Source organism: Apteryx rowi, unplaced genomic scaffold (assembly GCF_003343035.1).
Source record: "Apteryx rowi isolate R43461 unplaced genomic scaffold, aptRow1 scaffold_38, whole genome shotgun sequence".
NCBI classification, from domain to species: Eukaryota; Metazoa; Chordata; class Aves; order Apterygiformes; family Apterygidae; genus Apteryx; species Apteryx rowi.
In genome coordinates this window covers 315,310-342,204 of record NW_020450307.1, presented here as the reverse complement: position 1 = coordinate 342,204, position 26,895 = coordinate 315,310, and the positions used below count along the sequence as shown (strand labels likewise).

Here is a 26,895-nt window from a genome sequence, read left to right as displayed (position 1 = left end):
AAATGTTAGTAAAATTGAAAATTTCCCTATCTCCTGAATAATGAAAGTGGTTGCTAATGAGATAACATTTCTGAGACTGTTGTATCTGAGATTCTCTAGTTACTTCCTTGTGTTAAGCTAGAGGAAACTATGACATACGCCATTTAATTGTGGATAACTGATTATTTTTCTATGGAGCCTATGGCTGTTTTATGCAGAGGCCATGATAGGCTTGTGGGAAACCCAAGCAAAGGATAAAGCATGGGCCTTTCTCCCCTGCAATGCTCACTGAATGACTTGTCCTGCTTCCAGCTCAGCACAGCAGGGCCTCATTGCCTGGAGATGCCAAGTAATTACTCTGATTACTTAACTTTAAAGTTGACTCTGATTAAATACAACTCTGTATGTGTGTTTGCAGGTACTAGAAACTTTTGACTGGAAAAGGTGAGGTGAAGTAATCCTCAAGCATTATCCTCTCCTGCTTTTTCTCAGATGAGGTGAGACCAGTTCCTCAGTAGATGAAAGGGACAGCGGTTTCTTCTGCTGGGAGCAGTGGCACGCTTCTGTCATATTGTCCTTCCTTCCAGAGGGAGAGGGAGAGAGCGCAGTGCAGGGCTCCTGCCTTCAAGAGAATGATGAACTGTGGATGCTGGTGAGAGGTTGATTTCACAGTCCCCTGCAGCGTGAAGTCCATGCATCAACACCCAGTGGAATAGCATGGAGAAGTGTTCAGACAATTGCAGGCAGATTAACCATGTTCAGAGGGTAATAGATTTGGATGTGTCTCCTCTTTCTAGGAGAACAGAGAGGGGTTTAACATACTATGCAATTAAATTCTGAAAAGACTGTTACATCATTTTAGTTTCTACTTTACATGCTAACGGGTAAAGAACTGGGCATCCCACAAAAAGCCACTGAAGAGAGTGGTAGATTTTGCTGAGGTTTCCACATCTCAAATCTGTGGGTACCCCAGTCTCTTGACTTTGTACCATTAGCTTTAAAAGGCATGATGCCATTGCTTTTGAAGTATGTCAGGACCCACTTTTTTTTTTCTTTTTTTTTCTGAAATACCACCTATTAAGTGATCTCTGTGAAATGCACTGATAGCCCAATTTCATAAAAGGACAAGCATCCACTTCTCAAAAGCCCCCATTACGTTTGTTGCCAATCTGGTACTCTTGTGGTCAGGATTTAATTACTTAATGAGAGTATCAACACGCACATTGCTGTGCAGCATCAAGCAGCGCTTTCCCCTGAATACGGAGCTTTGTGTTTGTGACCCTCAGTACAAGCATGCTTGGTTTCAGTGGTCCTGTAGAGGAGGCATCCATGGAGGTAGCTGGCAGCCAGTAAGGACAAGTTGCGGAAACATATACGTCAGTTAGGAAAGTGTAGTGCAAGGAGGTCTCTTAAATCTTGCTCCAAAATGGTGACAATCACACACAGGTACATCATCTGGTGAGGATGTTCTGCTTCAGGCATCCGCAAATTTCTCCTCTGAGTTGAGGTGTTCCCTCTGTCAGGACAGGAGTTTACCGCTAATGTAGCATCCAGGTATTTTTCAGTAGGCCAAGGGAGTAGCTTGCCCTCTTTCCCCCTTGTTTCAGTCAAGACGTTCCTCTCCTTGTCTTTGCGCTCCGCTGTTAAGCACACGTCTATGTATGCACACACATTAGTTGTGAAAAAGCAAGTGCCCAGTTGATACACCTTCCCACAACCACCCTGAAAAGGTCAAAAAAGGATCAATTTTATATATAATCTATACCCACACACACATATGTATGTTTATGTATAACATGTATTACATATATATGTGTAAAATTGCCAAAACAGTTACTTTTTTATGAAAATCAAAAATTTCAAAATTAATACAAAAGCTTTAAACAAAAAACACCCCCTTTTTCATCATAAAAATGTTTTAGCTACACGTTGTTTAGCTGGAAAGAAAAAGGTCTTGAGGATCTTGTAATATTTAGATAGAGGCTTTTTGGATAACCTCTGTTGGAGGCTTTCTAAGTGCAATTGTGGTATGGGGGAAGGTTGAGATGCTGAGAACTAGATGAGCCATAAAAAAGCTACATGCCCTCCCATTTTTGGAAGTGATGCTTCCAGTTCAAGACTGTGAGACCACTGAGATGCAGGCTTTGTGGGGAGAGCTTGTGCCATTGCTGGCTGCTCTCTGTCTTTCCTAGAGTTCAGAGTCTCTAGGATTTGTTTCCTTCAGAGTTTTTTGCTAGCAATAATTTCCTCTTAAAATGTATGATGTATTAATGCCAATCTAAGGCTGCAGTTTTTCACAGCAGCCTAGAAGACTGAGATTCCCATTATTCATTCAAGCTAATAGAAAGTGAGACCCAAATCTGCTAGGCAGCTTGGTAAATCTCGCTCAAAAAGCACAGAAAATAATAGTTTCCTGGCCTTACGTATGCCTCAAAGAAGCTGGCCTGCACCTATAGCTCTCTGTATCAGTTCTGCTGTTTTTAGTTTTGCATGTTATCTTTCCTTTTTTGTATACATTTTCTCCTTCCTTTCACCATCTAGTATTAGTATGGTAAACCCTGTTCTTCAGAACAGGAATTATCTTCCTGTGTGTCTGGACTGCACCTAGATCATTGGAAAAACGAATATACAGTGTTAATAGGAACCAGCTCCAATAAACTCTGTCCTAAAACACCATTTCGATATGCCCTTGATTTTCCCAGTGCAGCTTTGTTAGACATTTTGTCAAAAATTACGCTTACTATGTAGTTAATTCTTCACTGGTTGTTTGAGGATTGTTGCTGAAGAAGAGCTTTCTTGCCATACAGCCCCAATCCTCCTTTAAGCGATCAGTTCTTTGGAGACCCTCTCAACTTCCAGTGACAGTAAGTTGAATTAAATACAAAGTTTCTGGCATGGATGCTGCTGAGTTTAGTGCCTTTAAGGCATACCAATGAGGTTATTAGAGTTCACTTTTGTGCAATTTATTTTTGCTGCTTTTTTTTTAGAGTGATATTAACCATAATAACTGACAAACTCAAGGAGAGAAGTGTGTAAATTGTTGTGATATATGAACATTTTTCCCAGAGAAATTCTGGTTTATCACATGAACCTGTAAATATGTATCTACAATTTTAAAAGCACGTCTTTATGTCCCTGGTTGTAAATGCTCCGTTTTTAAAGTTTTATAATGTATGTTACTCAGCCAAGAGATCACAGCGCACAGCTTTATATTGTACTGGTCTATTTGAAGGATCAATTACAGTCTAAGCTGTGGTAGAAAAATATCCACGCCACTGACAAGAAATAACCCATTATTGCACCAGACTTTTCATCGTTTTCCCTCAGATAACAAATGCAGGTTTTTTGGGAGGATGGGGGAGTTAATTTTTCCTGCAGAAAAAAGAATCAGTTCAAAATGGTGTCATTTCTCTATAATGATGAGGATATTTTCTTCACAGTAAATTCAGGAAAGTATGCCATTTTTTCGCAAGACAGAATTTCACAGTTTTCCAGCAAATTTTTAACCTCCCCCGTGCCTGCTGATGAAACATGTGAAATTTTGCCCTTGACTAATATCACAAATTCTTGTGAAAATTCAAGGAGAGGGTGGGGAAAAAGCTCAGGTTTTGCATGTAGGAATTTGCGAGACTGACACTGGTAGCTCTGCAGTGCTCTCATGACAATGATGATATTGCGAAGTTTATTAAAAATAAACTGTGATGATGTGGTGTTAACAGGTTGGTGCTTGGATTCTGAACATCGCTCTGGAAGACTGGAAGCTCTGTTGTCTGTCTGCCATGTAAAGAAAAAGAACAACAATAAATTAATGTGACAAACTGTATCGTGGAAATACGTTATTTCAGCAAAGGAAGCCTTCAAAGTGGTGATCCAGGATGTTGTAACTCTGAAATGGCCAAATGATTTGGGTTTTGTTGTTGTTGGGGTTGGGTTTTTTTGTTTGTTTGGTTTTTTTTTTGGTAGGTGGCAGGAGGGGGGGAAGAAGATGGAAATGTCACCTTGGTCTTGCAAGCTCCCAACATACCAACAATAATTACTGCAGAGGAGCTCTCCTTCTCCAACAGCTTGAGACTCTAGGTCTCCGTGCTCGGATAAGCAGCACCTAAGCCCTTAGTAGTTTGGACTCTTCATCCGAAGCCAAACCTCTCACTAACGCTTATTTCTCTCCCAGGAAGGTGTTACAACACTTCAGGAAGCAATGCAATGCAATGAAATTCAAGAGACTGGGTTGTTGTCCTCTCTAGGCAGGTAGAAGTTGGAGCAGGACTTGAAGGGTGAGGTTTTTACTTCCCTTCTGGAAATGGTACCTATTTTATCCATCTCTATTACAGGATACGCTCCATCACGACACCTTGAATGGGAAATCTTATACCTTGTCTGAGTTGTGTAGGGCTGTGGAGCTTACCACTTTTGTTGAGGGAATTGCTTTGGGTGAGTGGGCTGCTATTTATTACTGGTGTATTAGTTCAGCTGAGTTCTTTAAAAACAATAGCAGATACAACAAAAAGGTTTGGGAGTAGCTAAGGACAAGTATGGATATAATTTCACATAGGCTAAAAGTGGCTTTTTCCCCCCAGAAAATCTGAAGATTCCTTACGCACTGTAAGTCTGATCTGCTAGTATAAAGTCACTATGTTGTCACTGTTTCACACTGCTGCCTTGTTTGTGCTGCCTAACAGTGAACTTCCTCGCGCTGTTGCAGCCTACCTGATTGTTATTAAATGGCATCTAGTGTTGGTTAGGTTTTGAGCAGTCAAATTTTTCTGAAGTGTAAATCTCTCTCTGCGTGAGAATCTTCTGAAATATTCTTTAACTAAGTAGTGAAATGTTTTTCATCTGTCTGAGCTGTCACATGAAGTAGCACTAATTCCTCCTTTTTTACAGGAGCTATGGCTTTTTAAAAGGAGACTGCCTTCAAAAACAGATAAGGAGAAAGAACTTTCTCATAGTAATGCTACTGCCTTAATACCGTTTCCTCCTGCCGCCATATATATCTAGCTGCTTGCAGCTGCCAGGAGACCGAAGGATGCAGGCAACAAGAGACTGCTAAAGGCAGGATCCCTTAACAAAATCTCAGTTACGTGCTGATGTTCAGAGGAAGAGAGATAACTGGTTAGGCCGTTTTTATCTTTGATGCAAGTGCCAACTGTAAGGAGTCTTCAAGGCTGTAATGCATGCAGAGTATCATGTGTACGTTCAAGACAAAAATACTTAGTAGACATGGAAGACATTCGCACGCCCCATCTGGGATTCCTGACAGCTTGCCATCTCATACGTGACATGGGCCACCTATGGAAGAACAATAGAAATAGAAACGTAAGTCAAGCCCTGCTGAGTACCGTTTCCCTGAATTATGAGCAATGGAGCCTTTCGCTCTGGGTCGTTGGCTTGCTTCGAGCCAAGGTCATTGGGTGTTAGGAGAGAATTTGTAGGGGAGGGGATTTAAGAGTCAAGCTGTGCCCCATTTGTTTTATGACTTGCTCTGCAGCTGCTTTGGAAGAGGAAGAGGCAGTTGCTGAAGCTTAGACTGCTCTGGAAATATAACCTTAAATATAAGATGCTAAAACAAATATTTTCCCCCCTTTTTACTGCTTTACTAAGCGTGAGTCACCTTGACTATGTCAAGGCTTAGCAGTGTTTTTTGTTCATTTCTTTTGCAGGGAATCATACAATGCTTTTAGCACGCCTCAGTAATGTATTTTCGATCAAACGAGGTGTGTGAGGCCCTTTGTCATTTTTCTGAAAGTGTCTCTGCTGTTCTCATTTACAATTCAAATTGACTTTTGCCTGGGTGACTAAGCCTTTTGCCCCATTTAAATTATTTTTATATAAATGTCAATGAAGATTAGGGGAGAATATGATATTTATGGTTCTGTTATTGTGCTCTGTGTGCAAAAGCTCTGGAGAACTTCTAGTGCTAAACTCACTGCTGTTTCTAAGTAACAGGGCAAAAAGATCAATTCTCTTGATGGAGTAATTTTAGAAATGAACCAAGTCAGTGTAAGATTTCAATAGGGATATTAGCTGTACAGAGTATTGCAGTGGCTGATACAGCCTTTGGAAAGTGAATGCAAGTATTACTGATTTTATTTCGAAAGAATTTACATTCTCCTTGCTCTTGCTTTTGCCAGCATCAATGGCTTTGCAAAGAACAGGGCAATAGGCAGTTCTCTCCAGGTGCCTCCTCAGCGTTACATCAGAATATTTGTGCTGTAAGATGTGCTGCTCATAACAGTGACCCATCTACCAAATATCCTTACTCTTTTATACATTATACATCTTCCTCCAGCCTGAGTGCTGGTCTGACAGACTCACTGAACTTCACTCTGTTGTTTCTCCAGTGACTAGCTAAGGTGTGTCTTTGAGGGATGCATATTATTTTGAGAAGTGAAGAATCCAGACCACTTCTGTTAGTCCTCAGTGCTAATAGTGAATATATCTAAATTCAGCTGCTTGTGCCTATCACTGACTAATTAGAGTCCTTTCATACTTGGTATTTCTTTTTTACAAGTGTATTTATAAATTAATTAAGCCATACCTCAGTCTTGCATTTGATAAACTACATGCACAATTCTTTAAGTCTCTTAAGAGGACATTTTTCCTCTGCATCATTCTCTTCTTTACTGCTCCAGCTTTTCTTTTTGGAAAGAAAAAAGCCCAACCAAACAAAATTCTCTTTCAGCCAAGAACTGATAGAGGTGTATCTGAAAGAAGAGATAAATGTTTAAGCTATTACAGTCTCCAGTGCCAAACCTTAAGTGCATTGCTTCAGATTCACTGTGAGCTCTCAGTAAAGATCATGTCTGAATTTTGATATGTTCTGTCTTGAATACTCTTCCGTTCCAGAGTCTCTCTCACTACCAAGAACATTGTTGTGACTAGTCCCCACTTCTTGCACAGGATATTTATAGAGATGTTAAATATCACCGTAATGAAACACTTATTCTACTAATGTAATGAATTTAATCGAGTTTCGCCTCTCCTTTTCTTACATATCCATGTGGTACATTGTTGTCTGTTCAGTGAAATAATTAGATATGGAAGAGAAACAGATACCCATTAAACTGGCGTTTTGTCCTAACGCAAACTGCTTCTGCTCTGCCGTCGCTCTGGACTCTTCGCTGGAGTTGCACAGAGCATCTTTTTGCCATTTGGGACTCCTGAACTCCCTGTCAGACCAACTGATCATCAGCGAGGAGAAAATAAGTTGCTACATCCTCATAAAATGACAGCAGGAAGCTTGTCAACAAAGATGCTATTCGTTCCAGCCCGAGTGCTAATAAAGGTGCATTGGCTGAATATGCTTACTACTTTGGAGGCAAGGCGGGGGGAGACTTGTATGCTATCCTGATGGCAGATGTATGAATAAAGTGAAAGAAATCACAGAGGTAAGATGAAGGAAGGTGGTTTATCCACAGTTAGCCCAAGTGAGTTGTTCTCATAACCGCAGGGGCATTATGTGATAAAAGCATCTGCGCTGACTTGACCACAAGACTTTGTTGGTCTTTTGGGGGGTTTACTAGTCGTCTTCTCCGCAAATCCACATCCTGCTGCTCTTAATGACAGCTAGGTGCCTTATGCTCCTGTGCCTTGGAAAACTCCTTCTCTTTCTGGCCCGTTTTTCTCCCCTATTTCATTCGGTGTCTTTTTCTCGTTTTCAGTCTCTTTTGAAGGCCCCAATGCTGCGCATCCCTAGCAATCCTGATTTTTAACAATCGAAACCCAGAATCCTCCTTCTGTAAACAGATTCAGAATCAAGCTAAACAAGCAAAGTTGTCCTAAGCTGGGAGCGTATATCTTAGAGCATATATCTTATGTCCTAAATTGAGAGCAATATAGCAGAGGCCAGGATGAGCTGATGTATAACACAACAGGCTTTATAGCTCTCATCAGGGACCGACTGAGAGTAATACAGGTGTAAGGGAAATCATACCACCCTCTTCAAGTAGGATTTACCATTTGAAGGGGCCGACTTTTCATTTAGCTTTTAAGATTCTAGGGAGCAAAGCTGTCAGATGAAGCATGTATGAGACCAAGAGCACAGTCTGTGCTGGTGGTGCTGCATTAAATAACATGCACCACTGCTTGGGAGTGAAATTTGAGATTCGCTCCCAATGTCTGGCTCGGCGAGGAAGTGATCGATGCTGGGTGGGTGCACAGCTTCCAGATCAGCCCAAACAAGAGCTTGTTTTCTTGCTTTCTGTTGCTTTTGGGATATGTACTGACTTGATGTAATCGCCGCAAGCGGTGAACACTGATGTTAAATGAAGCGTGGCCGCTCGGTGAGTGCGGCGCGTTGTGCTGTGCACACGGTGCCCCGTATATAACCATTAAACTCTGCTCCCGTGGGGAGCGCTGCGGCGAGCAGAGCGGGGTGGCCTTCCCCATTACTGCAGCTACATGGCACGCTCCAGAAACCAAAGAGCAAACAAGTTTTAACACTTTTATTTTACTTTCTCAGTTCCAGGGTATCCATCATATTAGTCGCAGAGTCCTTAACTTCTGCAGAATACAGATTTTCTAAGCTTTGCCTTTTTTTTTTTTTTTTTTTTTTGCTTTTCACAAGCCTTCAATACATGCTCCTGATGTGTAGTGGAATTGGGCAGGAAGGAAAATACATTTTTAAATTGCTCTCTGATATTAAACTCCTGAAATCTTGAAAAGCTGGGAAGGTTAAGAAATAGGGGGAAGAGACTTTCAGGTAATCTCCTTCGTAATTTTCTTTAAACTTACCCCTTTCCACCCAACTAAATGCCCTTCTTTCTTATATCAGCCTTTTCTGACATTTTGCATAGTTCTAGATCTTGCTGTTGTAGGCTCCAAATATCAAAAGACTTTCCCCAAATAACATTTCCCCCTGGGCAGCTGGGCATCATCAGAGCAAGGAAACAGGCAGCTGAGAGGTGAAGAAGCTTGCCCAAAATTACTGTCCTCAGTTTGGAAAAACAATGACCAAACTGAGAGCCCATGTCCTTCTTCCTCCCCACCATCATCCTCTTTTCTTCTCTAAGGACAAGGATATCTGACATCATTTCTTATGGACTCATAAAATAAATAACTTCTATCTTCTTGCTCTGCCACTTTCTTTTTGCCTAACCTTGCAAATGTCTTTACAATGCCCCAGTTTTCCCTTCTATAAAAGGGATGTAATAATTATTCCCCACTTTGAGATATATGGAAGAAAAATACTTTACAAAGTACAATATGCAATTTGGATCTTATAGAACTAAATCTTGAACCCTTCTATTTTTCTTAGAGAAGGCTGTCTGGAATTAAGTAAATTGGATAGTAGCATTAAAAAACCCATGCAGCTCACTTGATATATCTGAACCTCAAGAAATTCCCTCTCTAATTCTTCCACATCCCAGCACACATTAGACTGGCTTTGCTTGTACTGCTTTGGAAAAGGGTGGGAAAAAGAAAATTGAAATCTGCAGGTCAGGAAGGGAGGGAAATAGCTGCAAAAATACATGTGTAAATGTTGCAGGCAGGTGGACGGAATGGGCCAATTTTTGCATTCCTGCATGTGAGTGGCAAGAAGGTCAAGCTATTTATATCTCCTTTCTGCTTGCGAGGACAGAAATTGCTCCTGCGTGAATGTGCAAAGATGTGTACGTTTTGTTTGCTTGGAATTTACCACAATTGAGCTGAGCCAGAAAACATTTTAATTGCTATAGGATGGAGCAGACCAGTGGTAGGCAATAGCCTGCATAGCACAAAAGCAGTTTAGCAGCTGTTAAATGGCTTAATCTATCAGCTTTTTTGGACTAGCAGGGAAAGGGAGTAGATACAGCCTGGGATGTGCTGGCTGACACAGCAGTTCGTTGCACCCTGTGCAAAGGCATTGCGGGAAGGAAGCCTGCAGCACGGATCCAGAGACCTGGCTTCAGTCCCCCTGTCCTAAAAAAGCTCTCCCTGGGCACATCCCTTAGCCTTTCCCTGCCTCAGTCCCCCGTCTGCAGCAAGGGGCTAATAACAACCCCTGTCTAAGAGAGGTTTTGGGCAGGTGACTTGCATGCTCTTCCCTCGGGCTTTCTATTGCTATAATCTGGCAGTTTTTGTATTCCCACCTGGGTCATGGTGCATGTTTTCATAGTGGTGTGTTAATTCCCAGAGAAAGCACCGATGACTCATCGGAGGATAAAATTATGCAGAGCTCCCGGAGTCAGCATCCCTTGCATTGACAGATGGAGTTTTTAAAATAAAGATGAATCAGCTGTGTCAGACTTTCCTGGGAGTTAACTCCTGGTCCTTCCTCCACCAAGGCAAGCCTGGCTGGTGTTTACATCGAAGTAGTCACGACAGGGCAGCCGCTGTGGTGCTGCGCCAGGTAAAGCAATCAGAATTAAATATCCAGGTTTGCATAGCAGCCCTCAGCATCTCCTCCTCCTCCTCTTGAGCACCTGAGCCTGCAGGCAGGAGAGGGTTAAAGCAAGCAGCTTTCTCCTGCCTGGCTGAGTTAGCACTTCCATGTGCCTCCAGAAGAGCTCTGAGTAAGGGGGAGGGGGGCCGGCAGGGAGGCAGAGCCACTGCAGCAGGTCAGAGGAAATGTTATTTAACCGTGGCTCCAATCCCCTCCCACTTGCCGGTTTTGCCGGGGACAGGGAGAGAGGTTTGTAAGGAAGGAGTAAACCGGGGTGGGGGACACAGGCGCCAATAGCTGCTCTGGTCCCTGCAAGCAGAGGTGCCTGCTGCAGACGGCTGCTTGGGTTTGGGAGGAGGGATTGAGCCGGAGCAGCTAGCGGAGACGGGGACCATCTTGGGGACACGGCGGCAGACTCGGGGACTCGATAGTGCTCCTCTGGTGTCATCCGCAGCAGCTGGAAGGACTGCTTCCCTCTGCGATCTGATGTGAAGCTTGGACTCAAAGCTGGAGAGACGGAGAGATGGCTGAGCCCAGGCAGGCGTAGCACCAGGCCCAGGAGGAGAAGACCTCGGGCTGGAGGAGAGGTGGCATTGCCAAGCGGGGTCCTTCCCCCCCTGCCAATGTAGAGGCAGCAGGGGGCTTCATCGCAGCTGCTGGGCTCTGCCCCATGACCAACGCCAAGGACCCGAAGGGCGCGATGGACCCCTCACCGGCGACCCCCAGCGCGGCAGCAGGCCCCGTTACCTTCTCCCAGGTGTTTGGACAGCAGTGCCAGCTCATGGAAGCAGGTAAGAGAGCGAGACACGTGTGATATAACCTAAACTTCTTGTGTGTCATCCCTCGGTGAGCAATGGTCTGCCTCCCTTCCCTCCTCCCCACCCCATTTCCCACGCTCTTCCCAAACCTGGTGTTTTCGAAAGCGAAAGTTGGAGTGATCTGCTCAGCTCCTGGTGGGTTTGCAAACCTGCCTCAGCTTCTCCCGACCCCAGTTAAACATCCGTATAGCTACAAATCTGAGGTGAGAGTTGGAATGATTGTGCATTTTGGATTGACATGGGCTGGAACAAGCTGCTCTTAGCCTGGTACTGGAAGTCACTGCTACGTTTAGACCTGTACACAGCAGATGTAGCAACTTCTCAAATACTAGTATAGAAATGAATTCCTAATAATGAGATTCAAGCTGGAAGTTGGTTTGCTGCCCTGGAGAGGGACCATTACAGTATAGGGCATCGCCAGATGTGCGGATCTCTGCTTTGCTGTTCAGTTCTGTGTCACACCAAGTGTTAGGGTTTTTCCTTCCCTTTTTCTTACTGTTTTTGTTGCCATAGCACCTAGAAGCCCTGTTCCTTTGGCGTAACAAATTTTACAAGACCTGCTCTCTTTTAACATCCTGGCTTACAGGAAGCTCTGAGAGCTTCCACATAGCTGTTATGGCTATGGAGAGACTTGTTGTGGGTCTATTTGTTTTGTTTTGTTTTGGGTTTTTTTTTGTTGTTTTTTTCAGTGCTACCATAGCACCTGCTATGAATTTCTAGTACTCATTTTGTTCAGACCAACTGGCACTTTCTGCCTAGGATGGAGAACTTCTCTGCTAAGATATATGCACAGAAGTGTCCCATCTCATCTTTTACTCTTCCCTTTTCTCTCTCCTCTCCCCAGCCAATTCTGTAACTAATGATGTTTGGATTATGATTATTATTCTACGGATGTGGTGAGATCTAAAATACTGTACGATAGGGCTTCAGTGCAGGTTGGTGTGTGACTTCTGTTGTGACTCTGGTAGTATTTTCACAGATGAAGTTAGAAGAATGACTCGTTAGCTGACAACTAGTCCAGTTAATCAAGGCTGTGATCATATGGTTGCCTCCAAGGAAATGTCGGGAGGTTTTCCAAGCGGGTTTGGCACTCGTCCTTGCGTGTTACAGGGTATTTGATCAGTGCCAAGGCTGTGGCTCCGCTGTATCGGACGTTACACAAAGAAAAGAGGTGCGAGAGTCCTGGTCCTGCGCATGTGGTTCGTATACCCCATGAGTGAGACCGGCTGGGTGGGGAAAAACGGGTGGCAATTCTGGCTTTGCTTTTCTTTTCCCTTTCCTTTCTTAACGGGGCAATGACACAGAGGAGGTCTGTGATTCTAGGGCTTTCGAATCCCACTTCAGTAACTCGACCCCAAGATTTTCTCTGTTCTGCTGGATCACTTTGGTGGCGTTTGCTAGACACAGCTGAAGGTCGAACATACCTGAGAAGACAAGGTGAAACGCAGTGCAAGGGTGGCTGGCCATGAACGTCACTAGCGTTCGAGGAGGAATGAGTGGAGGGTGTGTGTTCGGTAACGCGTTTCGTCACAGCCAAATTATTTATTGGCTGCCTTCGCAGGCTTATGGCATATTACATCTAGCTCTTATGACAAATGGGCAAACACTGCATAGCCCTTTCTAATTATCACAATTCCACACATCTGAGGCACTCAGAGTTTTACTGTGATGCTGGCAATTAAAGCTGTTTTGTTTTTTATTTTCCCCCCCAATAAAAGCAGTTCTGTGTTGATTTATGTCTATGTGAGCTTCCTACTTTCAAGGCAATAGCAATGCACACCTAGCATACCTAAGAGCAGGACCCTGGGTGATGTATTTGCGGATAACTCTGTGTTTACAGCATCTTGCAAAACCTGGCTAGGCAGGCTGTCGCTATATCCCAGGGTTTCGGTGTGCACAGGCAAGGCGACCCTCAGGAAAAAGGAGTGGATATAGGCTTGGGACACCAAACTTCAGTTACTTAGTTATGTTGTATGACCTTGAACATTTGGCAGTTTTAGATAAAAATATGCTTTTGATTTAAATAATTTCTGACTGGTGCTATGAAACACTTAAAATGAGAGGGAGAATGAGAGGATTTGGAGAATTTCTCCCCCCGCATGCAGTACTGAAAGCCCAGAGGGCTATGCCATCTCGAGGAGAGCTGAGGGCTCTCCTGAAGAATTAATTATCAGAGAAGCCCCTTTCTTTATACATGGACAAGTTCCAAGTAACTTGTTCAGCACACAGCAGTTTTCCAGTCTGGTCCCTGACTCAGTGCTCCATTAGATTAATTGCCATTTCCCATTAATTCTTTGGCTCACAGATACCTCTGATTTGTTTGGTTTTTTTGTTTTTAATTAAAAAAAATTTTTTTTTTAAATATCTTGCCAACTAATTTTCCACTGGTTGTGCAATAAGGATCTCTGTTCCTGATGTGACCTAAATGAACAGGAAGGTCTGTACCGTAACAGAATAAGGCTAAGGAGATGAAGATTTGCCATCCGTGTTCTCGTTTTGTTTCTGTCCTTTAATTCCTTCTGCATTAGTACTTGGTTTTAATTAGTCGCCAGCCAAACAGGATCTAGTTTCAAACCTTTTACCTGGAGCTAGCTTGGAGCATACGTGATATGGTTTCACCTTCTTCCCAAAAGCGAAGCTTTAACGGTGCCCGTGAGCGCTGTGCCCTGGCACTTCGAGAGCTGTGGCCCTCACCTATTTTCTTCCACATAAGCAGGATGAAAAGAGATGATTAAAAGAGGTTGATACAGCCGAGCTGTACTAGTCAATATTGGCCAGATTTTCAGAAGAAGACTCAGCATCTCTCTCTCTCTTTTTTTTTTTTTTAATGTGATGTCTAACTGGCAAAGCAAAATCCCACTGTGTATTTTATCCATTTTAGCTACTGTTATTCTACTGGTGAGTTCAACAAGCTTAAACCTTACTCTGATAGTGACCGCAGCGTCGCGTGGGCACAGGATCAAATCTCTGCGAGCGGGTGAATTCCTCTCGGCGCGAAGTCTCCGGTCCTCGCGCTGCCCCAGGTGCCACGCTCCCGCTCTCGCCTTTGCTCCCGGGCTCTGTGCGCAAGAGCGTTTGCACAGCCCTTGTGCGACAGCTTGTCTTTCCCCTTACGGATCACAGCAGAAAACAGCGTAAAATCTTGCTGGGGTCAGTCGGTTTTAGACGAGGGCTGGAAACGTGTTCTTCGGCGCCCAGTGCATCAGGTTTCTTATGCACGTGAGTCAGTAATAAATTTTTCATGGTAACAAGTTGCTTCATTTGCTGTCCCAGGAGAAGACGACGTGTTTGTGGGACTGTTGCTTTTTTCCCTTTTACTAAATCCCCCTGCCCTTTAAGGTTTTTTATGAAGCTATCGTCCGGGTTTACGTCCTGGTATTACGGCAAGTTTCAGCAGTTTGCAGATAACTAGCATAAACCTCTGTTCATCCCTGTGGTGCTTGAAATCAGGTAGACAAGACCCCTGTGTTTCTGGGCATGGTACTGTCGTGCTAAATAAGGTTGTAGAAAGCGTTAATTTTAATCAAAAGTAAAATTCTCTCTCTCTCTTTTTTTTTTTTTTACTTCTTTTATTTTAAATAACTGAAATTTAAGTTTTTCTGGCCTACAAAACTAAGAAATAGTNAGATCACAAGAAATGCTCAGAAACATACTCCAAATGCCTTCTGAGTTTTGTATTTTAGGAGAGAAAGGGATAATCTGGTCCTCTCCAGGGCCAGCACTAAGGGGAAAAATCATTCTCCTCTCTCCAGAGCAGCAATAAGTAAAAACCTCCCTGACAGATGACGTCCTCCTGCCTGGGCTGAGTAGATTAAGGCACTGTAAAAATGACATGTAAAGATCACTGATGTTTTTCTATTCCACCCCGTGGAATGAGCTGTTACTAAAGATGAAGAAAAAAGACATTTCTTCGTTATGTAGCACTGTGCCCCTCAGCAAGGAAAAAGGGATCCATGCCTCCTTTTGGACGGAGTTCATCGGCCATTTGTACCTTTTACTGCTTTGCAAGGTTCTCCTCTTCATCACGCAAAGCTGGTGGGTGCACGGGCCGTTGCTGGATTCGGTTAGTCTGCTTCACAACATCTTATAAAAACAGACCGGCACAGCATTGCTGCTGGAGGGAGGAGGGTGCATGACTGTGGATATGCTAATAATTATAAAAATATATGTATTAAAAAAAAAAAAAAGAGTAGTGCAGGTGATAACACATGGGAGCGGGTAACATAGATGCTTCTCTGGGAGCCTGCAGTAATCAATCAGCGCCGTCACTCGGTCCCGTTGGTGACGACTTTGGCAAACCCTGAGTCAACGTTGCCCAGCAGTTTTTGGTGACTTTGCAGAATGCGCTCAGCATGCGTAAAGCAAAAGATGCTTATCCTTTGGGAAAAGGGGAGGAGAGTTATTCCAAAACGTCAGGATTGCCATGGGCTGTTGTGCGCTCGCCCCGCTCTGACTCGTGGGTAGCTGCTTCCCAAAGTGGCTGCAGCAGCTGAGGAATCGCAGACGCAGTTCTTGCACCTCTCTGCACAAGGGAATTTTGTGAAACCCAAGCTATTTCCTAACTTTCCTGTTCATGTTTGTGTGGTTCCCACACTGGCTTTTTTAAGGTAAAAGAAATAATCAAATAAGGCGGATATTTATACTGAAATAAGACAAAAATAAGAAAGATGAAAATATTTTTCTGTGCATAAATGCAACAAAAAAAAATTCACTGTCGTCTCGCTAGGGAAACTCAACTGTGTTCTAACCACTGACCAGCTGAATTAAATTATGAAAAGCATTCATCTCCTTTCCCGATGGAAGAAATTGATTTTTGTCACTTAATGTTCATGAACAGCAAAGTCTAAGGAAATAATAATCTCTTGAAATTGAAAGTAGACAGCAGCTTTTTATGACGCTTAAATAATGAGCTGAGAACATGCGTATGATGAGATTTGCAACTACAAACGAGAATTAGTCATCCTTTCTTTCTCTTTTGAGGTATTTGAGGCAGTTTTAATGGCCATGCGTACTAACAAAGGCAGTGAAACAAGACTAACTTTTGAGTGAGGTATTTGGCCCTTACTGTGGCCTTTTCCTGTGGTGATTTTTGGTACAGCAAACTGAGAATTTTATATGCGGTATCGGATATTTCTCGGTTGCCTAATTCTGCTTTGGAGTAATCAAAGTATTTTACTGGAACATATCCAGGCCATAAACATTTTAATTGGGAAATTATGAGTGTCTTTATGTGCCACGATCCACTGCAAGGTACAAACCGTAGGAGCCAGTTACTGCACTCATCTAAACGGTAAAATTGCAGGCAGGTGTAGAGTTTTTGAAAGATGCTGAGCGCCGAGCGATGGTACCTGAACTTAGTCAGGGGATCTGTAAAGACCTGGCAAAGACGTAGAATTTGTAGCAAAATGAAGTTTCATCCTTCCTGCGGCATTTTTCTGCATGCCAGATGGATAGAAATACTTTGTCCCTCATCTGAGCTGTTCAGATGATTCTACAGTTGTGCTTATTACTAGCTTGATTTTGCAAATGCCAAAACCAAGGTGCAGCATGCTTCAGCGACTCTGCAAAATTGCACAGCTCAGCCTCGGTTTTGCCAAAAATAAACTCCGGTTTCCTGGTTGCCGGTGCGGTGTGCCCGTGATGCCTCTCGGAAAGGTTAAGCAGCGGGAGGGGACGGCGGAAGAGCTTGCAGAGTAGTCAGGCCGTCCTGGTGTTTTCCGGAATAACAGAATATGCTGCTCTGTACCATCAGCAGAGGGGAGAAGAAAAACTCTCAGCTCTCTTCTTCCGCTGCTTTGAACCCTGCTTGACTTGTATCTAATAAAGAATATACATGCAGAATTCGCATGAATTATTTTTACATACATATACTATTCTGCATCTCTTCCATGCCTCTCATGGATTTACTTTATTTTTGCATGCTGCCACTCCAGAACTCAGTTATTCAATATTTTCTGTAATGCTTGAGGCAGTACAACAACCGCATCTAGGCGGGCTGAGCGTTACAGGTGACAGCTGTATGTTCCTGGGGCACTTTGCCCATGCGTAGCAAGGCAGGACGAATCCTGTGTACTGCTTCAACCCTGCCTCAGTCTTCCAAGCCAATGGTCCCTCCAGCAGCTGTTTAAGGAGGTTTTTGGCTTTCCTGGGCATGACTTTAGCACATTGCTAAGAGTTGCCTTCCTGTATCTGCTGTATTAACCATCTCCAGCACGGTGTCTTTAAAAGTATCCATTTTGCCTGGGAAATTCTAGTTATACCTCGAACAATAGGTTAATCGATACATCAGTCTTCTGATTTTGAAGGAATTAGGCTTTCCCCTCTCTTTCACTTGAGGACAGGTAATTTCAGCAAAGGAAGATTTTTTTAAATAGCTCTTTCTCACCTGCTTAAGCATGGTTTAAAACAGTCCAGCCACTCTCTCAGGCACAGCGCTCCTTGTAAATCTATACGTGGCTCTGGCCAGTACCCACAATTTGAATAATTCTGCTTTCCAGAAAAGCTGGGATTTTAGAAATGATTCTCATACAGGTGCCGTGGTGCTGACCCCCAGTGGTCGTATATATTAGCAGTGCTGTTACTCCCTTTGCAGGGCCAGCCAGGAGGAAAGGAAACAGCCCGTTGAACAGTCTGTGTATGAATCCTGATTTCTTACCGAGCATCTGTTCTCAAGTAAGAGACATTTGAGGTAGAAATTCTGTTTTCTTGGAATATACTCTGAGAAATAGCACAGAAGTTCTCAAAACATAAACCTTGCTTTTTTGGCAGCTGATGCCGGCTGTCGGCCTCAGTGATTCAGTGTGGGGAATATATTTCTTATGGGTTATTGCAGAACTGAGACTAGATTGCTTTTTCATGAACTTATCGTTCAATTTGCTGTGTCAGTTAATATGCCGATGACATACTGACTTGAAAACAGATGAATGATCATACCAAATTCCCGTGGCGTAGTCAGACTAATGGTATTGGCAGCCCCAGTTGAGCTGGTTGTTCAAAGAAAAATTCTTAACTGAAGCTGATATTTTCAATTTTCATGTAAACGTATTGTTTCAAGAGCTGGGACTTGAGAATACCAGAAAGTACATCAACACTTATCAGTGTCAGCTGCCTGAACTGACAAGTTAGTATTTGTTTTCTGTAAACAGCAAAATGCTTCTCCTTTTGCAGGTACAGAAAAGCTTTTATCTCCAAGGCGAACTGCAAATGAACAACAAATGTAATTTAGCATTGACAATTGGTTAAATTGGATTTACTCCCGCAAAGATTAATACAAATGTAGCTACCCTAGGAAAGGCTTTGCAGTTGCGAGAGAGTTTTTCCTGAAGTGTCTGAATTATGGAAATTTGCAATCTGCAGTTCTGGAACCGGCTTTGCTATAAATCCAAGCAGTTGCTCTTATAGCCGTAGGTAGCCGACGCTCTGCAGGAAATTCCTCCTCGGAGCCTGCCCTTTAAATTGCAGCAAGCAGCTTCATTTGGGGAAAAGTAACCGAGTAATTCAGGTTGTAGCTGCTGCTTTGTCTCATAAGTAGAACATGGTTTTCTCAATGTTTTTTTTCCTTCCCTTTTAGCTTGTATAACCCAGCTCACTCTATTTAGAGTTTTTCTGTGCAAACTATTTGGTAACAGCTAGCATGGGGCCCAGTTGCCATCAACAAGCTCTAATGCATAAATACGGTTGAAAAAGGTTTTCTGAAATTGCTGGTAGAAAAAGAAGTGAAGGAAAGTCCGTTCACCTCCCCAGTTTTCCCCCTTCTCCCCCCCCCCTTTTTCCTCCCTTATTCCCGCATCGCCTGAAGCTGGAGGCCAGGAGATGCAGCCAGCCCAAGTCCTTCTGGAGGAAGGAATGGGCTGTAAATGTGGTTTGCCCAGGGAGAGGGATTTTGTTATGCTTAACTCTTATTATGCCTGATAATACTTCTCTTGAGGTCCGGTGCGTTAGTTCTTGTTGATTGAATTGGGAAATCTTGGCTTAAGATAGATGGTCCCTGCGGCCCCTTTGGGAGCACATTTTGTAATAAGTTAAAGCGCTTAATGAGAAAGTGTGGCTTCTGCTGCTTGTGATTAGTCTCTTTTAATAAAGGCTGAGTAGAAATCGTTAGGCTTTGATGTACCTGCCTGTGATCTGAAACGTGGATTACTGGCATTTGGGCTTGCCTGTTACCTTGTTGTTGTTGTTGTTGTATAGGTGAGGGCCGGTGCACAACTAAGTCTCCCGTTGCAATCCCCAGTGCAGGGTCCGTAGGTTAATGGCAGAGAGGATTTCCCCAGGGCTCCGCCGTATTCATCTACAGGCTTTGGGCATCTTAACGGAACCATATCCTTGTCTGGCTAATGTTGCTTTTGCTTAGCTGGGATTTTGTGTACTGAAGTTTTGGATTTATGCGATGCCTGGGAACGGGCCAGGAGATGGAAGCAGAGTACACCGTAAAGCAGAGCTCACGGTGCTAAATGTGCATGCTGCCATTAACAGATTTGCAGTACAAACTGCCTGCAGCTGGTGCTCCCTCATTTACAAAATAAACTGATGTTGATCCTGTGGTTGAGGAAATCATAAATTCTCCATCCCGTGTGGTATCTAACAAGGGTTGAGGCTGCTCCGCAGCCTGCCTTCAGTGAGAGCAAAATTGGAAAGATCTTTCTCCTCTTTTTTTTTCCACTTGCCTGTTGAAAAATCAAAGTGTGGGAATGTAGCATCCTGGAGACCGCTGTACCTCGGCACGTGCACAGCTTGCTTAAATGAGCCCTATGTCCACAGGTTAATTCCCATCCACTCATTCAATCTGCAGTAATCTTAACCGCATACCTATTAAAGCCAAATTCCCATTGCCTGATAACTCAGGATTAACCCTAAAAATTGGTGGGGGCTCATTATAGTGTGCAAAAGGAGTATGGCAGATCCTAGCCTGAAATCTAATGCCATGAGGTGTTAGCTGTTCCAGGTTAGCTAATCTGTACAGATTGAGGCTAATTTCAGGTTAATTAAGTTAATTTAAAGTAATTTGATAATTACAGTCAGCAGCATTTGGTTTATCAGATTAAACCAAATTTGGTATAAATCAATGTGTCCTTCCAGGGAATTTAATTCCAAGAAATGTTGCGTTGTGCAAATCAGGTGGTGTAGATCACACCTGCAGAGTTAAAAAAAAAAAAAAAAAAAAAAAAAAATTTGGAAAATCAGAGCTTTGGTGTTTTATGATTCTTGCCTGAATCTGGTAATCATGCAAAAACCTGCTGTGATATGTGATCAGGCACTGCACAGATTTTTGGCTGTAGTGACCACTTATTTTCACAAAGAACAGAGTTACTGATTTCTGTGGTTAAGCTTTCATCTTTTCGTAAGAGCCTTTAAGAAAAGGCTCTACTGAGAGGAGCTCGCTTACCCCTGCTGGAACAGAAGCGCTGTGCCAAAGCCTCCCAACCGGAACAGCAACGTTCAAGCAGGAAGGTTAGTCTTCTCTTGGCAAGGGAGCTGTTATCTGCCATTTTGCTTTAAAAAAGACATCTCAAAGAAATTGAAAATATTTTGGAAAGCTGTAGCTCTTATTAGTCCCATCTTCTCGTAGTTCTGGGGATCAGTCCAAATCAAAATGTATTGTAAGACTTAATGTTCTTGTTCCCTGCGTAAAAGTTTTATTTGAGGCCCCAGGCAATCTTGAAAATTCTTCTGGACTGCATCAGTTTGCTCTAATTTAGTGTCATATTACAGCAGATGATCTTAAAATGACCCAGCGTAAATGTCCTGTGCTAACGAGGGGGATCTCTGGTGCGTCTTTTGGATCAGCGCTGGGACAGTGTGACCGAGCGGAGCCCAAAGCCTCAGTGTCACGGGCAAGCGTGTGGCACGCAAGAAAAATGACATTAGTGCTTGGCTTTGCCTGCAGTCCCCAGAGGAAGCCGAGGGTTACCCAGGTCAGAAATAACTCGCCCGAAAATAATTATGTGACTGAGGCTTAGGCCAACTGCACACAGAATTTCTTGCCGGAGGAGAGGTTTTGGCTAAATAAAGTTCCTGTGACAATTACTCTCATAAGTCACTGATAATCCTGTTGGGGGATTGCTCTCAGCAACTCGTATATTATTAATTAGCTCAACTAACATGAGGGATTAAAAAATATTGTAACACTTCTTTTGGTGAAATGTTATTTATTTATTCCTAATTTACACATGGCAAACCTGAGGCTTGAAGGTCTAAATAACTTGCTGATAGTCAGCCACCGAGCCGGTGGCACAGCCAGGAACAGAAAACGAAATTCTGATTCGAGTGGAGCAGCCAGCAGCCTTGTACCAGCTCGGCGAGATCTGTGGTGTGGCAAATGGGTTATTTGGCTTTGTTTTTTCTATATAAATTAAAATGCAAGCGGATAGTTTTGCAGAATTATTCATTAAAAATTTCAAAGGGAACAATTAAACTAAACTTTGATCCCAAAAATTACACGTTGCTTTTCGCACTTGGAAAAGTTTGCTTTTTTCACATCGCTGTCTCTTCTGCATTTTGAATAGAAGCAGAAATACTGTTTTATTTTTCAGCTATGGCTGCCTTGATTTTTTTTGGAAGAAGGTTAGGGGAAGGGGGACTCCTGCGTGCGAGGAGGCCTTGGCGCCCGCAGGGAGCGGAGCGGTGGTGCTCCCTGGAGCATCTCCGGAGCAAGGAAACGTCCCAGTCGCTGGGCCATTCCTTAAGACGGGCGCAGGCCGCCTGCGAGGGCGCGTGTCGCGGCGCCTCTGCCCGGGTTGGTGCGAAGGTCTGGGCCGGCAGCACGAAGGCTCAGCTGAGAGCCAAGAAAGCCCATCAGCGGACGCTTCCTTGCCGAGCTCTTTTTCCCTTTTTTTGGTCTCCCGAGGCAAGGCTAACCTTCTCCCATAGCAGGCTGAGGATTAGTTATGACACTTTTTGTTAGGCAATAAACTTCATGTGCCGTTTTCTGCTTATGCTACCAATTTTTTCCCCCTTTACAAGTCTGAACCGTTAGCACTTTTAATGCATCATTTAGATGGAGATTTTCTTTGTGGCTTGATGGTCTGCTCAGACCTCTGTTGTCGTCGCCGAGATCTGACAGCGTTTTTACGGCTTTTCTGCTAAGAGCGGCCCACGCTGCCCTTGGGCACCCACACGCCTGCATCGAAGCCGGCTGCGGGCTGGGAATACGGCACAATATGCATCTACCCTGGTGACAGACTGCAACAAAAATGAGGAATGGTAGAAATTTATTGGAAGTCGCTTTTCTTACAGCCTCAGACCCGTAATCCCCTGGACTTCCTTGGGTGCCGGAGGGGCCTGTCAGGCTGATGGATGGCTCCTTTCACTTGCTTTACTACATGGAAGGATGCATGTCCACTGTAAGATACTTTCCTTTAGGGTATATTTTTGCATGCTTCATGAAATATGTTTTTCAAGTGTATTCTGTGGTGCCAGGTATATTTATTTCCTTTAATAAATAGAAATAAGCATAAAATGAGAAAGAACTTGCTAGGCTTGTTGCATTATGGTAAACGGTAATGTGTCTGAAGAAAAGCACTCACCATATTTTTTTAAGGCTGGTGTGGTTATTAAATAGATGAATAATTATGTAAAACTATGCATAATTAGCTCTTCAGTCTGTGGACATATGACAAAATTGGGTAGACCATTTGTCAAGACATTCATATTAGCCATTTGATGAAATCTCAAATCTTTATGAAAGAGTAGGATTGTTTTTTTTAGCAAGTATTAGTTTTAAAGTTAACTGCTTTCTTTGTTAAATTTCCCATAACCTTTACTAGGTTTTGTTTTGTTTGTATTTATTTGCAGACATCCTAAGTCGCATCCCTACAGTTCATGATGGTGAGATTTGTGTCCTTCCATATGATGCTTTAGGCTTCATTGTGTCACTGTGATTCAGAGGAAGTTAAGGGCAAAAAACCCTTAGGTTGTTTTAAAGCTTTTGGCCTCTAGGTCTTTTTTCCCAGATTTTTACATGTATTTTATGTTTGTGTCTTTTATAAGCTTATATTTTCATCCATATACAAATAAGCCCTTGAATGGCTATGGGATAAACGTAAGGGTTCTGGTGATTCATCTCACTGTGGTGAGACCGCGTTGTTGAGGAAGGATCCCGTCCTGGAAGATCCTGGAAGCGTTTTAGCAGATCTGGATGCTCTCCACTACTTAGGTGTTAAATGAATAACTAGTGGGGAAAGAGCATCACTGGAGCCGTCTCCCGTGTTGTTATGGGAACAGGTCCTGCGGGGCGCCGGGAAGGAGGCAGCGGAGACGTTACTTGTTGAACGACATGAAAAATGGGCGCTCTAGAAGGAGCGGCTCTTCCCTCCTTAGGGAAACGTGCACTGTCGCTTTTGTAGCGGTGCTCTGGAAACGAGCTGCCTGGAAACGAAGCAGCTTTTGGAGATGTCATCCGCGCTGGTGGGGAAAAATCCCCCCACCAGGCTTTAGGTCCTGTTCAGCCCGCTGTCTGCGGTGAAGCGGACGTCTACATTTGTTACTGCCTCCACTAATGCAAGAGCTCGGCGATAGCTGCTTGAGGCATGGGAGATGCACGCGCGGCTCCACGTGCTCTCACAGCTCTCCTAAAGCGTTCAATGTACGTACGCTGGCCTTTGGAGTAGCACGTCCTCTCTGCAGCGAGAGTCAAGAGAAGGAGCGAAGCGCGGAGGGCTGTGCCGCACCTCCACGCTGGCCCCAGGGCAGCTCCTTGCCTTGGGTTGCTCCGGTTGCTTTTGGCGGCTGTTTCGGGATTAATTCATTTTAGGCTACTCTGTGCGCAGGTTATGCGAGTTGGATAGTTCAGGAGCTTATTTAAAATGTTTTTGTCCCCTATTTTAAGACAAGGCGAAGCCTTCTATGTTTTGGAAGCCATTCGAGCTAGAAGCTCTGAAACATCTGAGCTGCAGCAAAGTATTTCATTTTATTACTCTTCACTCTGTCTCGCGCCCCAGAATGTCGAAAGCACACATAACGTTAGAAATGCTTGAATGCGTAACAGTAAAACTACAGAAACTTTGGCAGTGTATCTGATTGGAAATTCAAATCGAGTTTGATAGCGTGAATCTAAATCCATCTTTCAACATACTGCACAGGCAAAAAGAGGTAGAGATGGTGGTGTTAATAGCACTTAGGTAATAATTTGCAAGTGTGATTTAATAGATCTTTATGGCGTAGAGGTTTCCAAACAGCGTTAAAACTCTGGTTTTAAAGAATGGAAGGAGGAAGCTTGAAGATGGAGTCTTTTTCTTTTGAACATCCAGTTATTGAGTTTTATTTGCAGAGGCTCTGTGACTCCTAACCTCTCTCTAATGCTTCTGAAACTTCCTTGACGTTCCTGTAGGTTCTCCAGTTGCGACACATGGATCTCGCTGGTTCACTAAGGAACACGGTCAATAGCAGAGTTAAGGCAGCTGATGGAAAATGTGTGTTTTTCAGGGCCCTCGAAGTGGATAAGTACTCTTTCCCGACCAGAGGTCGATGAAAGATGATGCTCAACAATGATTTTTGTGCTATTGTGTGGGTTTTTTTTTTTTCCCCCCCCCCCAATACGCATATTTTGCCTTCCAGTGGTTTTTTTGCTTAATTCACCAGATCATTTCACATAATAATGACTAGAATAAAAATCAGTAAACCAGCTAGCCCTCCCATTTTTTCTTAAGCAACGTAAACTCAAGTCAGCTTAACTCAAAATTGACTTTCACGGTTGTTACTTCTCACTTCTTCCTTCTCCTCCTCCCCTCCCTTGTGTAAGGGGGATTAGAAGCTGCTGCTCATTTTGTGTTTAGTGATACCACAGGGGCTCTAGCGTGTTTGTGAAAGGCATTTGACTGAAAGAGAAAAACTAAACCCACATTTTTACTAATTCTAGACATTCCAGAAGGAGAAAAATTTGAAATATTGCAGCAAAGACTTGCAAATGTATATTTTGCCAGCTGAAGAACTCTAGATCATTTGAATAACTTTGGGGGGGGGGGTGTTTTTTCTTCTTTTTATCTGTCCCGAATTTGAACTCTTAATTTGGCTTTCTTTTAGTTCTATATATCACCGACAGAAACATGTTGGGCATGTTCCTAAATAAGCCTCTAACAGACATAGTTATAAAAGGAAATAAATATCTGGAATTGTTTTCCTATCAAGAATACACACCTTTCAATCTAACCTTTTAGTCTTCTTGAAGAGACTTCATAAGTGTGTTCATGTCTTGGTTTTAGAAAGAAACAAGTGAGACGTCAACTAATAAATATCAGAAATGTAAGATTTTTAATAACTTAGTTTGTCCTTTGCTGCCAAAGAAGCGAATGCATGTTCAAAAGTTTATCAGATGAAATACCCTTCATGTCAAGGAAAAATTGTTCCGTGTGGTAATGTAATCACAACAGAGAAATGTTCTTTTCCTATCGATTATTCCCTCCAGACATCCCAGTAAAAGAATGATTATATAAAAAAATAGAAAAATAGAAAAGAAAAATTGTGATTCCTGGTTGCAAAGCTGATCAACTTTCATTTCTTTTGAAAGATGCAGTTCCCCCTTTCCCCCCCCTTTCCCCCCTGCCACTGTAAGATCACTATTTTAAGGAGCTGATTAGTAATTCTGAATTGCACCTGGAACAGCTGGAAGGAGGCTGAATCATATCTGCATGACTACAGATTAAAACGTTGTGGCCATTATGGTATTATAGACAATAACAGATATCTTTTGGGTGATGTGCTAAAACTGTACGTGGAGATCTGCGTGCGTATACGTGCGTATGCATAGAGATGCCTTCCTCATTTGGGCACGTATGCAAAAATGACCGTCATCATTTTTGTCATACTTCTGAATGCAGCTGTACTTTAAAGAGAAGTACTTGTATGTGCTATCGAATGCTTGTACGTCGAAGCAAATAGGTTAGCTGCAAAAGAAAAATGTTTTAGAAGAAGATAAAAGGAGTTTTATTATTATTATGAAGCCTTGAAAAATAACCGAACATACTTCTTTCTGTATTTACCAGGTAATCCTTTAGATCTGAGGCTTGTGTGTAGGAGGTATTTATGTCTTTTACACAATAGTTTGAGATCAGGAGAAATGAAAAGCACTATAATTACCCTCTGGCCTTTTATCTTTTTTCGGTATCAATCTCCAGAGACTGTAGCAATGCGGTATAGAAGCATTTGCACAGTGGATAATCATAACCATTAAATGAAACAATACTAGCTTAAGAACAACTCCGTTTTTCAGTAAAACCTTAGTGTCAGATTCTGTGTTGATCCCTTGCTGAAGTCATGCAGCCTGAGAAACAGCTGTCTGATGAACGCTATGCTCAGGGAAGGACCCAAACTTTTAAACTATTCTTCAATATGCTAGTGAATTTTTATAAAATATAAAGGCTAAATATTATAAAATGGGGGTGGGGGGTTGCACAAAGAATACGGATATCTGGCTTAAGTGCAAAATACAGATCAGCCTTAATTACCAAGTTGCAATCCATGCTGCCATATTTCGTGTGAGCTGGTAAATAGTTAAGAAGCAAGTGCACCGCAAAGATGAAAATTTCCTTTAAAACTGTATTTTTAGCAAACACAAGTGCTAGTACTTTTTAAAATAGGGGAGTGAAATGACAGGATTTGTGATACAACTGGAATGTAAAAAGTGATGTAACACTGTTATTTGGTAGTTAAACACTAGCGAAGCGTTTCACGTGTCCTGGTTTGCCGTTAGCCCCGATTCCCGGGGAGCGGCTGCGTGAAGGGAGCCGGTAATCGCATGGGGAA

The 26,895-nt window shown here is 43.0% G+C and overlaps 2 protein-coding genes across 8 annotated transcripts in view; both read left to right on the top strand.

Annotated features, from left to right (window-relative positions):
* PRDM2 (PR/SET domain 2) overlaps positions 1-3,781 on the top strand; it is a 47,160-nt gene extending 43,379 nt beyond the window's left edge. For 2 of the 7 annotated variants that reach the window (XM_026073988.1, XM_026073989.1), the window contains one exon: positions 398-744. The gene's annotated coding sequence lies outside the window, so the exon portion shown is untranslated. Of the gene's footprint in view, positions 1-397; positions 807-3,698 lie in introns of those variants that run through there. The other 5 variants (XR_003254851.1, XR_003254852.1, XM_026073987.1 and 2 more) reach the window with 5 other exon arrangements.
* Positions 3,782-10,789: 7,008 nt separating this feature from the next.
* The window catches only part of LOC112970042 (putative uncharacterized protein C1orf196), a 52,891-nt gene continuing 36,785 nt past the window's right edge, over positions 10,790-26,895 (top strand). Inside the window, exon 1 of the mRNA XM_026073995.1 lies at positions 10,790-11,133. Coding sequence (XP_025929780.1) covers positions 11,013-11,133 — 121 coding nt within the window. The 5' untranslated portion in view covers positions 10,790-11,012. The remainder of the gene's footprint in view (positions 11,134-26,895) is intronic.